Raw genomic sequence first — 15,736 nt, forward strand, 5'->3', positions numbered from 1 at the left:
GCTAGCCCCCAATAGGCTAGTGAAAAAAGATTTTTCTTCCTGCAGGCTGGCAACTTTTGTGTGCTGCTTGACAAGGCATGTTGGTTAACCCCACCCCATTAACCGGCTGCGACAAAGGCCCAGCATGGATTATTCCGCAGATTACTTCTGCATGTTGAGAAGGAAGCAGCCCAGGGGAAAGGAATGCTCTCCCTGCCATATCCCACTCCATGCCCCTCTCTCCACACGGGATCCCCGTTCCAGTTCGACAGCTGTGCGTAACTGCTGTGCACATGTCCTCCGAAGTTTTCAGGGAACAGCAGCCACACAGAGGGAGACGGATTACCCGCTGCCACAGCAGTTTAGGTGGGTACTTTCAAGGGCAGCAGCCATCGCCGATGATGATTAGGTGCGAAAACGCCAGCGGGAGCCCGGCCCTCCTAAGAGCAGCCACGGAAGCACCGCTTCTCGGAAACAAGCAGGCGGAGGGAGGGGAGAGGGGAAAGGGACATTCCCTCCATGTCTCCCGCCTGGTTCCAGGCACGGCAAGTGCCAGGCTTGCCAGCGCCCCAGTTCCCACCTCGTAGTCTCATTCACACACACACACATACGAGAGCCTGCTGTCGGCTCCGCTTCCCCGCACACTCCGAGCAGCAGGAATCCTGAAGCGGAGCTTATGGAAAGCGTCAGGCGTCGGGAAGGGGGGAAGCCAATCCCAGCGCGCATCAACCCCAGCGCCCGCCTAAACAGCGGGCTCGCTCGAAGGGAGGGGACGTGGCGCAAAGCGAAGCCCTGCCCGTCATTGCGCACTTTGGTGGGACCAGCAGCGGCTCCCTCGCCAAGGACGGCGCGGGCTCCCACCTGCCAAGAACAGCCAGCCGCGCACCTGGGTGGTCCATCCTCGACCCCCACCCCCTCCCAACCCCCTGCCTGCCCTGGGGCCTGAGGGCGGGGGAAAGAGAGAGAGAGAGAGAACTGCGCCGCCGCCACTACTCCAAACCTGCTCCACCTGCGAAGCGCAAAAAGCGCAGGGCGAAGCTCCCGCGTTCTGACGCGAGGGGCGAAAGTCGTCCGGGCAGTTAAACGCCCCGCGGAGGGTTGGCAGGAGGGCGGGGGGGGGGGAAGGGGAGAGAGAAAGAGCCAAGGCAACTCACCGGCGCCCAGAGTGCCCAGCAGCACCCAACACACGCTCAGCGCCCACATGTCCAGCCTCGGGGTGGGCAAGCCGCCGCCGCTCTCCGCTGCACTGATTCTTCCTGGCGAGCCGAGGGAGGGAGCGGGCGGGGGCGCCGGAGGAGCCGGAGCGGGGACCCGGAGTCGCCCAACCCGCAGCCTGACGAGCTTCCGCTGCTCCCTCCAGCCGCAGCGCGCGGGGCGGGGCCACACGCGGCTTTTGCTTTCGCTCTCCGCCGCGGGAGGGGAAGGCGGAGGAGGCGGGGGAGAGCGGAAGCCCTCCGCGCCCGCGGCCCCAGAGAGGCGAAGCCGAGCCCGGTGCTCCTCGCCGCCGCCGCCGCCGCCGCGCGCTCCTCCCCAAATCCCTTCTCCCTTTCGGCTCGGAAACGAGCGGGGCGGTCGGGACCTGCTGCCCAGACGGGGTTGATTTTGGGGGTGGGGGTGAGTCCGGTGGGTCCGCCTCGGAGCCGACGCTGCTAACGACCGCTCTCCCGAGTCTCCCAGCCGGCGGTTGGCGGAGTCCTGGGCGGTTCTAGCGCGCCGAGCCGCGCGCCAGCTTCGGAGTCAACGCCGAGCAACTGGCGAGGAACCGAGGAGGAATTCTGAGTCACACGGAAACTTGCGCGAGGCGGGCGCCGTCAAGGATACCGCCTCGCCCGTCTTAAGTGGATGCAGCCTGGGGCGAGATGGGAACGGGCGCTGGTCCGCGCAGCTTGCGGAGATCGCCTTGGTCGAGGCGCTGCCTCTTGCCTTGCCTGCGCGGGAAGGACTGCCGAGCGTTTTCAACACTGGGGGGAAAAAGTTGCGTGAAGCCTATATGCTGATAAAAGGTTTTCCCGTCCTCTGGACCTTCAGTGGCCCGATCCTAAATACGCTCTTTATCATTCCCTGGGAAATTAAGATTGAAGATGAGAGCTTTTAAATCTCGCATCCAATTCGCCTACCTTCGCTTTGCCTGCTGCCTTGTGACTCTATCATCATCAATAAAGTTTAATTAAACCAACGCTTTTGAAACGTTTGAAGTTAAATGTGGGGAATTATTACGCCCGTTGACAACTATATATATTTTTCCCCTATTGAAAACAATCAGGTTGTGCTGGGGAACATCAGAACCAAAATAATGGGGATATTTATGTTCTTTATTGTCCCTTTCCCCAGATACTTTGTTACTGTCATCTAACACAAGCACACCCTTTTCAGTGCATTAAGGCAGCCTTGCATACTACTTACTTAGTAGCCTTGGTAGGTAGGAAGGGGAGAGCATGGAATTGCAGGTAGGCAGACGGGAGGACTGGTGGGCGAAGGGCAAATTCCATCTATGCTCTGTGCCACAGAAACCTAGTTGGCTGCTAGAGGAGGGAATCCTCTTTGCTCAGCCTGGACATGCGGCAGGCTGCTGAAGGAGGGGCAGTGCTGTCTCTTGCTCCTCTACCACCCCCACCCCATGCATTCATTTACAAGGCTGAATTAGGGCTCATTTAGATGCTACTCAGCCACGTTGGAGACTGTTGGTCATCTGCTGCACGGCACAAGTTTCAGGCCGTTCTAACATTTAAGCCCCGTTCTCGTAATAAATGGGGGTGGGGAACCATATACCGTATTTTTCACTCTATAACACGCGCCCGACCATAACACGCACGTAGTTTTTAGCGGAGGAAAATCCGTAGGCATGCCACCCGTAGGCATTCCCTCCATAACACGCACAGACATTTCCCCTTACTTTCTAGGAGGAAAAAAGTGAGTGTTATGGTGCAAAAAATACGGTAATTCCAGGGTATTTTACAAAAGTGCACAAATGACATTTTGCAGCCATAACATAAAATGTAAATTAAGTACACAGAGACAAATCTAATTACACTGCACAATATATTCATTGCTAAGCTATCTTCTTTTCCAACCCTTCCAGCCAGGAACACTCTGGCTGTCCTTTCAAGCATAACTAATGGAAGTTATTCCGATGGAAAGGGCAAAAACGGGGTGCGTCAAGGGGTGGGCAATGCCAGGGCTGGGATACCCAGCTCGTTCTTGCCACATCTGCATCAAAGTGCATCATTTAAAGCACTTTTATATCACTGGAGACATCCATGTGTCCTGGGAACTGGATGAATCCTGGGAACGGCAGTCTGCTTAAGGGTTAGAGTTGTCAGGAGACCCCTATTTCCTTCAGAGAGCTACAGTTTTCAGAGTTTTCAATCCCTCTTCCCGGAGAGTTGGTATTCCTGCCTCGCCCCTCCTTGAGAAGACGAAGCTGGCCACTGTAATTCATGTCACAGTGACATATTAAAAAAGACTACTGCATTATGTTCCACATGGGGCTCACTCGGAAGAGTGCTCAGGAACTTCTACCGGTTCAGAATGTAACTGCCAGAATACAAACAGGAGTTCCCTGCATGCCAGGAATAGGAAGGGCATCTAGACATTGCAGTCATCTAGATAGTGCAGTCATCTGGACATTGTGGTACTCCAACTCCCATCAGCCCCAGCTAGTGGTCAGGGAGAGGGCAACCCATAGTATATACAAAATTTGGAGGGCCACAGGTTCCCTATCCCCCCTGACGTACACCCAATATTGTTCCACCTTCATTAGATTCAGTTTGTTTTTGAGTCCATTCCATGCGTTGGTTTGGACTTTTAAAGCCTGAAGCGGTCATGATAAGGACTGCCTTTTCCAATACGCACTTTCCCAAAAACTCAGATTGAGATCAGAAGCTTTGTCCCATGTCCCATCCTGTCCCCCTGTCCCAAGGTATAGTAGGTGAGTCCAAGACAGCCTTTTAATTTTTTTTTTCCTCTGTGAAATTGTTTTTATTGGTTTTACAAATGCAACATGTAAATAAACAAAATAATACATATCTAAATAAAGAGATTCTCTGAATCTTGGGACTCCCCCCCATCCCCCCATGGAGTCTCAATTTAAACATCTGGAACTGCATATTCATCCGTGATCCAGAATTTCTATCAAACCATATTGTCCATAATAAATTTTACACTACAAGTGAATAAAAATCGTGCTCTTGTTTCCATCTGCTTACAGTGGTCACTTAAGTACTGTTACTTATATTTTTTAGCCATTCTATAATAAAAAAAATTGTCCTCTTGTTTTCTGACTTTTCCAGTCAGTTTTGCCATTTTGCCATAGTCCATCAGCTTAGTTTGCCAATCTTCTCTGGTAGGGACTTCGTCTTCTTTCCATCTCTGGGCTAGTAGCATCCACGTGGCTGTTGTTCCGTACATAAAAAGTCTCTTCGGGTCCTTTGGTATGACGCTACATGTAATTCCTAATAAAAAAAGCTTCTGGTTTCATAACAAAAGTTATTTTAAGCTTTCTTTTTCATTTCATTATATATCCTTTCCAAGAAGGCTTTTATTACCTTACAAGTGGACCACATATTATCAAAGGTACCTTCTTTTTCTTTACATTTCCAGAAAGTATTTGAACTTGTCCTATACATTTTTGCTAACTTAGGATTTAAATACCACCGGTATATCATTTTCCAAGACAGCCTTTTCAGTCACAGTGCCACAGTTGTGGAATGCCATATTTATAGACCAATATTTCTGCTGCTGTTTTACAAGGCAATCTGCTGCTCTGCTTTGCTCTCTTTTGGTTGTTTGGTTTGTTGGTAGTTTTATCATGTTTCATAACCTATCATCATCATCATCACTACTGTAAGCTTTGGTGATCTTTCAAATAGAAAAGTAGGTTAAAAACCAGTCTGGATTGCTGCAGTGCACCCTACATGGGGCTGCCCTTGAAGACGGCTTGGAATCTTCAACTAGTCCAAAGCGCATGATAGTTCAGTCTGTGGAGCCCGAGACTCGCAATCTCAGGATTATGGGTTCGGGCCCACATTGGGCAAAAGATTACTGCGTTGCAGGGGGTTGGACTAGATGACTCCTGTGGTCACTTCCAGTTCCACAATTCCATGATTCTATGAAAATACACTGGCCAGGCTTCCATTTAGAACTCACATAACCCCTGTTTTAAAACAGCTGCACTGGTTTCCAGTTTGTTTCCAGGCCCAATTCAAAATGTTTAAAGGCCTGATTGGCATAGGCCCCACATATGTGAAAGACTGCCTCCTAGCCTACAGGCCCTCTCAGGTGTTAAAATGATCATGGGGGGAGGGGGCTTGGTACTTTTACCACCACCACCTCTCATAAGTTTGGGGGTTGATGGCCCGGAGAGAGTGCATTCTTTATGACAACCCCTAAACTGGAATTCCCTCCCCACAGAGGTGTTTCTGGAACTTTCATAATTTTTTTTACAGCCCACCTTATTATCTTAATTGTAATATTTAATATTGTATTGTTAGATTGTTGTAATGGTCCCTGGGATCTCATGGTGACCGGCAGGTAAGAAATATTATTATTAAATGTTTTGTATAATATATAGATATTGGAATATGGGTGTTTGCCTGACAGCTACTGACTGAAATAATAGAATGAAGCTCTAGAAGACGGTCTGAACAGGTGTGCAACTCGTATTAGCAAGGAGCAAATTGTACCCCTAAACTGAAGAATTGAACCTAGGATAGGAAGAAATGGATGAGCGATGTGCTTTATGGCAGGGGCTAAAAGGTGAGGTATAAATGAATATTTTAAAACATTCCTGTTTACTCACGTACTTGATGTCTGAAAGATACTGTTCCTGGCAACTCTGAGATTATTGTTTTTGAAATGTTCTAAACTGATTTTAGAATGTTTTGAAATCTGTTCTATTGTGAATGTTTGCTACCCTGGGCTCCTTTGGGAGGAAGGGTGGGATATAAATTGAATAAAATTATGCAAGACATATTGTTCACTCCATTCTGCTTATTGCAGAGGATAACTGTGCCCGTATATAGGTTAAGTGGAGAGATATGGTTTCAGCATTTGCATTCTGCTGGCACCTTTGTAAAATAAGCTGGCAAAGAGCACAACACAATGCATTTTTCCTCAAGAAGACAATTCCAATCTGTTGAATGGGCCTTTCTCTCATTCAGCTATGCCTAGGATCACAGCCAAAACCTTAGAAGTATAAATAGACTGCAGAAAATACAATTTGAACAAAGGTAAACCAATTGTACAAAGCTGTAATAGAAGTACAGTTGTTAATTTATAAAAACAAATGATAGCAGGAAGTGCAGCCTGCCTAGAAGCTGCAGGTCCTAAGGGGCTTGGTTTTTGTGTTATGAGGGAAAAAATGCTCACTGCACATGCTCCAAAGTTCTCTTGTATTCCACTGCCAAGGTTTTTTGTTTTTTTTTTTGGCAATAAGAAACTGGTTTCAGGACTGAGACTAGCTCAGATTAAATCCTGCTAGAAGCCTTATTCAGTGTATACAAGCAACAAAATGTATAATTCTGTAGTTTGTGATCTAGGGCATGTGGGGGGTGGGGGGTTCTTGCTTCCCTGCTCCCATCCTCGATGGAGGCTTCTTTGCCCCCTGACCCCAAATTAATTATGTTTTCTGCCTGAAAAGTCATGAAGCACTCGGAGATCTCTCCCTCTCTGCGATCAGGGTCCCCTAAAGCGATTCAGCCCAGCTGGCTGTAAAAAGGCCATGCGATGGGAAGGGGAGAGCTTGCAAAGCGGGGAGCGGGCGGGGAGGAAGCTGATGCCTAGACTCAGCCAGCCTCCTCTCGGCAGTGGGAGTCAAAAGGCGCTCATTTGTAGCCAGCAGAAATGGAGCCCAGCTGAGAAGCAGCCAAGGAGACAAGGATTTGGGGGCGGGGGGGAGGCGAGGAGTCTCAGTTCAGCTCCCGAGATAATGAGTGAATAGACAGGAGAAGGAAGCTAGGTTTGTGTGTCTCTGTGTGTGGCAGCGTTGGGCTTGCACTCAGTCACACACAGTGCACGGTCTGTCTGTGATGAGATGACTGTGCAAAGCTTGGTGTACTGCCGGGTCCAGATAGCTGCAGCTGCAACAGCACACCCACTCATCTCCCTGCTGCCAAGGCAGGCTCTCAGAGCCCACCCACTCCCGGCTGCCTAGCACACCCACGCTCGGCGACGAGCGGCGGCACGTACACACAACCAGTTGCTGGTCGTGCCTCTCCGAAGGGTTTGCCACTCAGCAAAGCAGCTGTGCAACAAATGTGCTCATCAACGGGGGGACGGGGACTATTAACTAACAGCTGTAGCTCTGTGAGGAAATTAGCACTTATTTGCAACATCACAACAGTAGCGAGATAGCAGTTGAAGTTATTTGCATGACAGCAGGGCGTTCCAGGGTCGGATCCCCGCACAGCCATCATGCTGTGCCTCTTAGCCTACCTCACAGGGTTGCATAGCTGTCAACTTTTCCCTTTTCTTGCGAAGAATCCTATTTGGAATAAGGGAATTTCCCTTTAAAAAAGGGAAACGTTGACAGCTATGTTCCAGGATAAAATGGGTGGGGCAGAGATCTAGGGATGCAGCCATGACCTCCTTGTAGGAAAATGTGGTATATACAGTGGTACCTCGAGTTACAGACGCTTCAGGTTACAGGCGCTTGAGGTTACAGACTCCGCTAACCCAGAAATAGTACCTCGGGTTAAGAACTTTGCTTCAGGATGAGAACAGAAATCGTGCTCCGGCGGCGCGGCGGCAGCAGGAGGCCTCATTAGCTAAAGTGGTCCTTCAGGTTAAGAACAGTTTCAGGTTAAGAACGGACCTCTGGAACGAATTAAGTTCTTAACCAGAGGTACCACTGTAAATGCAATCATTCTCAATATTTATTATTATTTATTTATTGCGTTTAGAGCCCGCCTTTTCTCCAAGGAGGTGTACATAGTTCTCCTTCTCATTTAATCCCCCCAACAACCCAGTGAGGTGTGGGAGCACCTGCTGTGGTAGTGGCCTAAAGGGCCATAATGAATGTAATAATGTAAACCACTATAAATCCTTGAATATGCTTCTAATAGAGAAGTTATGGTAACTTGTTGCTTTAAGAAACTGATGATTTTGCAAGATGCCGTCCCCCACTGGGAGAGAAGGACAGCTAATACAGTGGACGCTCAGGTTGCGAACGTGATCCGTGTGGGAGGCACGTTCACAACCTGCAGCGCAGTGTCTGTGCACACGTGGGTTGTGATTCAGTGCTTCTGCGCATGCGCAAAGCACAATTTCTGCACATGAGCGACTGCCGAAACCTGGAAGTAACCCGTTCCGGTACTTCCAGGTTTCGGCGTGTCTGTAACCCAAAAAACGCAATCTGCAGCATCTGTAACCTGAGGTATGACTGTATTTAAATCACAAAGATATAGCTCATAAGCTAGAACATAAGTTGATACATGGTGCAAATGGCTACACGTAACACAGGTTCCCGACATGCATACTAACACTATGTAACTGATCTAGGTGAGAATCAAAGCTTAGTTAGCAATGCTTATTGTGCATGTGTATTAAACATGAAATGAGGTAATGATGTATATGATTGGTGGAAATACATCTTGAGGTGAAAGGCAACATGGCCGAAGATAATTCCAGCCTATGCCTCGTGAACCTGTAGTTCACACATATACCCTGTCTGTTCCACACACCCCCCCCCAATATACCAACATACCTGTTACTGTAGTTTTAGTTACCTCAGGCAGCAAGCAACTGGGAGATTGCATATTTACTAAGCTAAGGGCCCCTGATCGTCCAATTGGATTAAATCAGCTCCAAGGTGCCCACAGATCCCTAGAATAATGCTTATTATAATCCTGTGTGTGCTTTTGAATCTTTCTTTCCAGGGTTACTCAAAGGACTCAGATATAGTGCTGGCAGGTCTCCAGTTCAATGAACAGGTGTTTAAACTAGAGGAACAGGTAAACCAGCTCCTAAGCTTCTTGAAAAGGGGGGAATGTGGCAATAAACATAAACATACCACATGCTCACCACCCCCCTCAACACAAAGAATACAAATTCACAACATATACAGGACCTTCAGGTTTGAAGGGAGGGAGATATGATTCAGTTTGCATTTAAAATTGAATCTATGAAATCTGCACCCTCTGAAATGAGACCCAAATCGCACACTTCTGAATTTTGTGATGCAGTTCTCCAAACAAAGAATGTTTACTAAGATGCACATTTTAGGGGAAAGAGTGCATAAAAAAAAAATATTAGCAAAAATAACATACAAAAATGCATCATATTGTGAAAAACTGCTTCGATTTCTCCAAACTGCATACACAAATGTGTTTATTCGGAGAAATCCACACTGAAATGCTGAAGAGATTTCACAAGGATTTTTTTTTTAAGGCAACCACAAATGGTTGAAGAAATATGGAGAACTGAATTTGTGACTGGAAAAATAGGAATCAGAGAACAAACTGACAGATTCTACCATCCCTCACTGGGCAATAGGTATAGGTCACAATATAGATTTTAACATCTGGGGAAAACTCTAGAAAAGTGACTTGAAGTTTGCAGCATGCTATTCTTTGAATAACTACTTGAAAATGATTTACAGATGGCATTTAACTCTGAGTAGGCTTGCTAAGATGTATAAGACTGAATCAGATAAGTGCTGGAGATGCAAAGAGGTGGAGGGAACATTCTTTCATATGTAGTGGACTTGTAAAAGGGTAAAAGATTATTGGGAAATGATCCATAATGAATTGGGGGGGAAATGTTTAAAAGTACTTTCCCCCAAAAAAGAGTCTTTTCTGTTGAGGATAATTCAGACTGAAATTCCCAGATGTCAAAAAAGGTTATTTATGTATGCCACTACTGCAGCCAATGTTAGACCCAAAATAGAAAACGAGCAAGGTCCTAACCAAAGAAGAATGACAACTTAAGTTGACAGAATATGCGCAGCTTGCAGACTTAACATATAGAATAAGAGAACAAGAAGAACATAAGTTTAGAGAAGATTGGAAAATGTTTATTGAATATACAGGAAGTAATTGTGTGCAGTTGAAAATGCTGGCAGCATTAAGATGAATTCAACAGTGTAAATAAGTTTTGATGGATGCTATAATGGGAGACTGAATGATATCGTTTTTGTAAAATATGCAGGGATTTGTGATATGTAAAATGAACCGTGGAAAGAGAAGAAGGGAAGTCATTGATATCTTAAGGTTGTGAAAATGAGTACATACAGGAAAGGAAAGGCATTCCCGTCTGCTCCAGTGTTTCACAATTGGAACAGATCAAAGTCCTGTTTCCAGAGCGCTTTGCTGAGCTCTCTCAACAGTGACAGCTTGGTCAGGTGAAACTCACAATAAAATTGGGGGGGGGGGGGGGGAATTGCCAGGGAGCTGACAGCCCATTAACAATGGTTTGCAGGCTGGGTCTAGTGCACAGGCCAGAGGTTCACTGCCCCCGTTTAAAAGGTTATGTCCAGATTAATGGGTTTACAGGTTTTTGTCACTCTCATTAAGAATATTGATAAATAGCAAGCCATATGTTTAGGAGGAGTTTCTCTTTGTTGGTCCATATGGATAAGCCTGGAAGACAAAGCTAGCAGTTGGACTTGTTTGTAACTCTAAACTCCAACAACAACAACAAGAACCTCTTTTAATAAAGTAATTCTGGTTGCCCGTAATATGAGGTGGTAATTTGGATGGTTTATGAGTATGCTTCTGCTTTTCGGTAACCCATTATCAGCCTAGCTTCCTGTTTCAGTTCAGCACAATCTTTGAAATGTAAGTGCTGTGCCAAACTCTGTTTTCTCAATTCTCAGGGCACTTTAGAACTTTGTTAGGACTTTAGTATTTTGTTAGAACTTTGTTAGAACTTTAGTATTTTATTACCATTTTGCTGGGTGTGAGGAGTTTGAGAGCTGCTTATTGTGGCAAGTTGGCCAAAGGTGTTTCTTCCCAGTAAATATTTGTCTGGCACTCTGCAGCCTCCCTGGCTACCTGACCTCTGTCATCTGGATAAATCCCCATGGGAAGAGTTGTCTCAGGACATTTCCCCTGGGCTTTAATTGAAGCCCAGGCACCTGGGAAGGCTGCAGAGAGCAGACCATTAGTAAGACGATTTCTGCAATGAAGAAAGGATACTTACAGATACCCCATACCACCTCAAAAGTAGTGTAAGCACAAGTAAAACCCCTGCACCTGACCCATGAGAATTTCACAGAAATTTTCTCTGCATTGATAATTTTTGAATGCAATTTCTTTTCTCATTAATTGACGGAGAATGGGGTGGGAGGAGCACAGGAGAAATATTAAACAGCACTTAATAAGAAAAAAACCTGGCTTGACGCCCTCAGAGATTATGTTTAGAACTTCTTCTCAATTTAGGCTAATTTTGCCATATAGTTATTAGGATTCAGAGCCACACTGGATGATTTCCGAAATAAATGAATGCATTTCACATGAATGATTTTTTTAAAAACTTAAGTCTCCACTGAGGTGGGAGGGGAGGAATCAGGACTGGAACAATGACATTTGGGGAGGAGGAGTTTAACCCTTTTCTTTCACATCATTGACTTAGTAAAATTCTCTCCCCAGCTACCTGTTCTTGCCACCAAAACATGCACAAAAAGCACCCGCCCATTTTACAAGTGGTCTAGCTTGACCCTCAAGCGTTAAGATGATACTATTTTGTTCTAGTTAATGAAGTACCGTAATTAATGTAGGGCTGCTGTCCAATTAAAGCTTTCTTAGCCAATTAATCAGTTGAATGAATCAGTTAAAACGTAGATTTGCATACAAAATTACTTTTTTATTTTTCCTAATTGCTCATGTTATTTCAGTATTAGCTGCCTTGAAGAACCTTGGGTGAGTGGAATATCAATATATCTTTTTAAAACAAGGCCAATTTGGCATGTTAATGCTGTGAAATTCTCCATCACATGCTCATATATGTCTAAATAAACCATATATCATAAAGTCACCACAGTCTCCGCTGCCCCTCAGTCTGAAAGGAAACATGATCCTTGCTCAGAGATTGGGGTGATGTGCCACATTATTTTAGCTGTTTTTAAGGATACGTCTGAGGGACACGGGTGGCGCTGTGGGTAAACCACAGAGCCTAGGACTTGCTGATCAGAAGGTCAGTGGTTCGAATCCCCGTGACGGGGTGAGCTCCCGTTGCTCGGTCCCTGCTCTTGCCAACCTAGCAGTTTGAAAACACGTCAAAGTGCAAGTAGATAAATAGGTACTCCGGCGGGAAGGTAAACGGCGTTTCTGTGCACTGCTCTGGTTTGCCAGAAGCGGCTTAGTCATGCTGGCCACATGACCCGGAAGCTGTACGCCGGCTCCCTCGGCCAATAAAGCGAGATGAGCGCCGCAGCCCCAGAGTCAGTCACGACTGGACCTAATGGTCAGGGGTCCCTTTACCTTTACTAAGGATACATCTGGGCATCACAGCTTAAGAAGGACATTGACGAGTTGGAATGTGTGCAGGAAAAAGAAGAAGAGGAGGAGGAGGAGGAGTTTGGACTTGATATCCCGCTTTATCACTACCTGAAGGAGTCTCAAAGCAGCTAACATTGTCTTTTCCCTTCCTCCCCCACAACAAACACTCTGTGAGGTGAGTGAGGCTATGAGACTTCAAAGAAGTGTGACTAGCCCAAGGTCACCAAGCAGCTGCATCTGAAGGAGTGGAGACGCGAACCCGGTTCGCCAGGTTACGAGACTACCACTCTTAACCACTACACCACACTGGCTCTCAAGGGACCAGGGTGATGAAAAAAGGGGTCTGGAAGCCATTACTCTGAGAGACGTTTGAGGGAGTTTGATATGTTTAGCCTGGAGAAGAGAAGACTGAGAGGTGATAGGATAGCTGTCTTTTAATATCTGAAGGGCTGTTGCATGGAAGATGGAGTGAGCTTCTTTTCTGCTGCTCCAGAGAGTAGGACCTGAACCAACGGATTCAAATTACAAGAAAGGAGATTCTGATTAAATATTAGGATACCCATTTCTGACAGTTCAAGCTGCCTGACAATGGAATGTGATTCTTCAGCAGTGATTCCTGTGTTGCAGGGGGTTGGACTAGATGATTCTGAGTGTCCCAACCCTCTGGTTCTCTGATTCTAAATCTCCTTAGGACATACAGAAGGCTGGCATTTTGCTGTTAAAACCATGCTGCTCACTTTTGCAGTTCATTTTCTCTTCACACTGGAGCAGGAATCAGAATTAGGAGGCCTTTCTCTTTCCACGCTGAATTTTTTCCTCAGGCTGCAGCCCTAGCTCCTACGTTGTGGTTTTATTTTCTACTCCCCACAAAAGTAAAAGTAGTCACTTGTTAGGAAACTTCTGGGTTTTTTTATTGTGTCAAATGGAAGAAGTCGACAAAGCCTGGCTTTGCTGTGCAGCTAAGGCAGGCTAATAAAGGCCACGTGCTGCTTCTTAAATAGGAAACGGAGAGCCTAGCATAAGCCTGGCTCCATAGTACATTTCCCTCCCAGCTCCTGAAGAAATTAGATGGTAAAATAGGAAGAGAGGTAAGGGAGAAGAGAGAACCCAGGCAGGCAGGCAGGCGATCCTCCTTCACTGGGTGTGTGAGATAACCTATCACTTTCTTTACATGTTGGTGGGGAAGCCTTCAGAATTCAATAAAAACTAGAAATGTCAAAGGGTGGAGCTGCTTCCCTGTGTGGTGTAGTGGTTAGACTGCTGGACTAGGATCTGGGAGAGTAGGGTTCGAATCCCCACTCAGCCCTAAAGCTTACTGGGTGATTGGGGGGAGGGTCACTGTCACTCAGCCTAACCTACCTCACAGGGTTGTTGTGAGGATAAAATCAGGAGGAGACAAACCCTGTATGCCACCTTGCACTTCATGGAGGATATAAAAGGTAAGAAAGAAGAAGAAGAAGAAGAGTTTGGATTTGATATCCCGCTTTATCACTACCCGAAGGAGTCTCAAAGCCGCTAACAATAATAAACAAACCATGAATACAGATTGTATCAAGGCCAGATAGGCAGGGTATAAATTATTATTATTATTATTACTAAAACAATGGTATCTAACCTCTGGGTCTTCCAATATCAGCCCAAGTTAGATCGGATGATACAAATTGTTCAGTGGAGGACCACAGGCTATCCCTGCTTTAAGGGAATTGTTGTTGTTACTCTTATTATCTTTTTAAAATAAATTTTAAAATTTTTTTTACAATAACAACCATTTCATTGAAAACAAACAAAAAAAAAGAACTGAAAAAGAAGAACAAAGAAAAACAAACAAACAAACAAACAAACAAACAAACAACTTCTAAATACATTCTGAATGTCACTTCCATATTTTGGGATTCCTTGAATCCCCTGACTTCCCTCCACTCCCCCCACCCCGGTTCTTTTGTATTATTTTCAGTTTTGCATGTCAGCAACAAAGCTTTATCACTAATTACCTCCTAATTTAAACATTGTCCATAACATTACATTGTCCATAGCATTACAAGTGTGTGTGTTTTTTTAATCCTGCTAGCGTGTTGACTTGTTTAAATATGCAAAAATTACAAAATTTGCTTTTGTAAATATGCAATAAAGCTTTTTATATTTGTTATCATCTTGATTTCTAAGTTTTCCAGTTAATTTAGCCATTTCCGCGTATTCGATTAACTTAGTCTGCCAATCGTCTTCTGTAGGGACTTCTTCTTCTTTCAAATGCTGCGCTAACAATATTCTTGTGGCTGTTGTAGCGTACATAAACAAAGTTCTATACTCTTTTGTTAAATCAGTTCCTGTAATTCCTAATAGAAAAGCTTCAGATTTTTTAACAAAGGTTTTTTTAAAAAAAAAATTCAATTCATTATATATCATTTCCCAATTTTTTGATAACCTTACATTCCCACCACATATGATAAAACATACCTTCTATTTCTTCACATTTCCAACACTTATTCTCTTGTGTTTCATACATTTTTGCTAATTTTACCAGTAGGTACCATCTGTACATCATTTTCATAAAATTCTCTTTAAGTAAGGTACATGCCATGAATTTTATATCATTTTCCCATAGTCTTTCCCAGTCTAATATATAATGTTATGTCTCACGTCCATTGCCCACTTTATCATAACACACTTAAACTCTTCATCCTTGGTTTCCCATTCCACCAATATGTTATACATTTTTGATATTATTTTATTATCATTTTCTATAATTTCTCTCCGAAAGTTTGAAATTTCATAATTAAATCCTTTTTTGTCATTTTTAAATACTGTACCTCTTTTAACTGGAAGTATTGTAGCCAATCTGTTACTTTCCCTCTTATTTCTTGAAATTTCTTCAATTTTAATTGATTATCAGTTTCCATTAACAGCTCTCTATATGTTGCTCAATCAGTTTTTGTATTTGATTTTTTCATTGATATTGCTTCCAAAGGTGAAAACCACCATGATTTTTTTTGTTCTAAGGTATCCTTATATTTTTCCCACGCTTTGAAAATTGCATTCTTTATTATATGATTCTGGAAGTTTTTATGTACTTTTGCTTTTTGATATCATAGATATGCATTCCAGCTAAATCTATTTGCATGTCCTTCTAAATCTAGTAAATCTGTATTTTTTAATAATATCCAATCCCGGATCCAGCAAATGCAAGAGGATTCATAATATAATTTTATATCTGGTAAGGTGAAGCCACCTCTTTCTTTAAGATCTGTTAACAATTTATATTTTATTCTTGGCTTCTATTGCTACTCTTACTATCATCCTCTTTATACAACAACAGTAGTTATTAG

General features: G+C 44.6%; 1 protein-coding gene across 7 annotated transcripts in view; it reads right to left on the reverse strand.

The window, feature by feature from the left end:
* Positions 1-1,347, reverse strand: part of CD47 (CD47 molecule) — a 49,842-nt gene extending 48,495 nt beyond the window's left edge. For 5 of the 7 annotated variants that reach the window (XM_081002762.1, XM_081002757.1, XM_081002759.1 and 2 more), the window contains exon 1: positions 1,134-1,346. In XM_081002762.1, coding sequence (XP_080858888.1) covers positions 1,134-1,182 — 49 coding nt within the window. In that variant the 5' untranslated portion in view covers positions 1,183-1,346. Of the gene's footprint in view, positions 1-1,133 lie in introns of all 7 variants that reach the window. The other 2 variants (XM_081002761.1, XM_081002760.1) reach the window with 2 other exon arrangements.
* Positions 1,348-15,736: the final 14,389 nt, after the last annotated feature.

The sequence above is a fragment of the Podarcis pityusensis genome (genome assembly GCF_964106645.2).
Source record: "Podarcis pityusensis genome assembly, chromosome: 4".
Lineage (NCBI taxonomy): Eukaryota > Metazoa > Chordata > Lepidosauria > Squamata > Lacertidae > Podarcis > Podarcis pityusensis.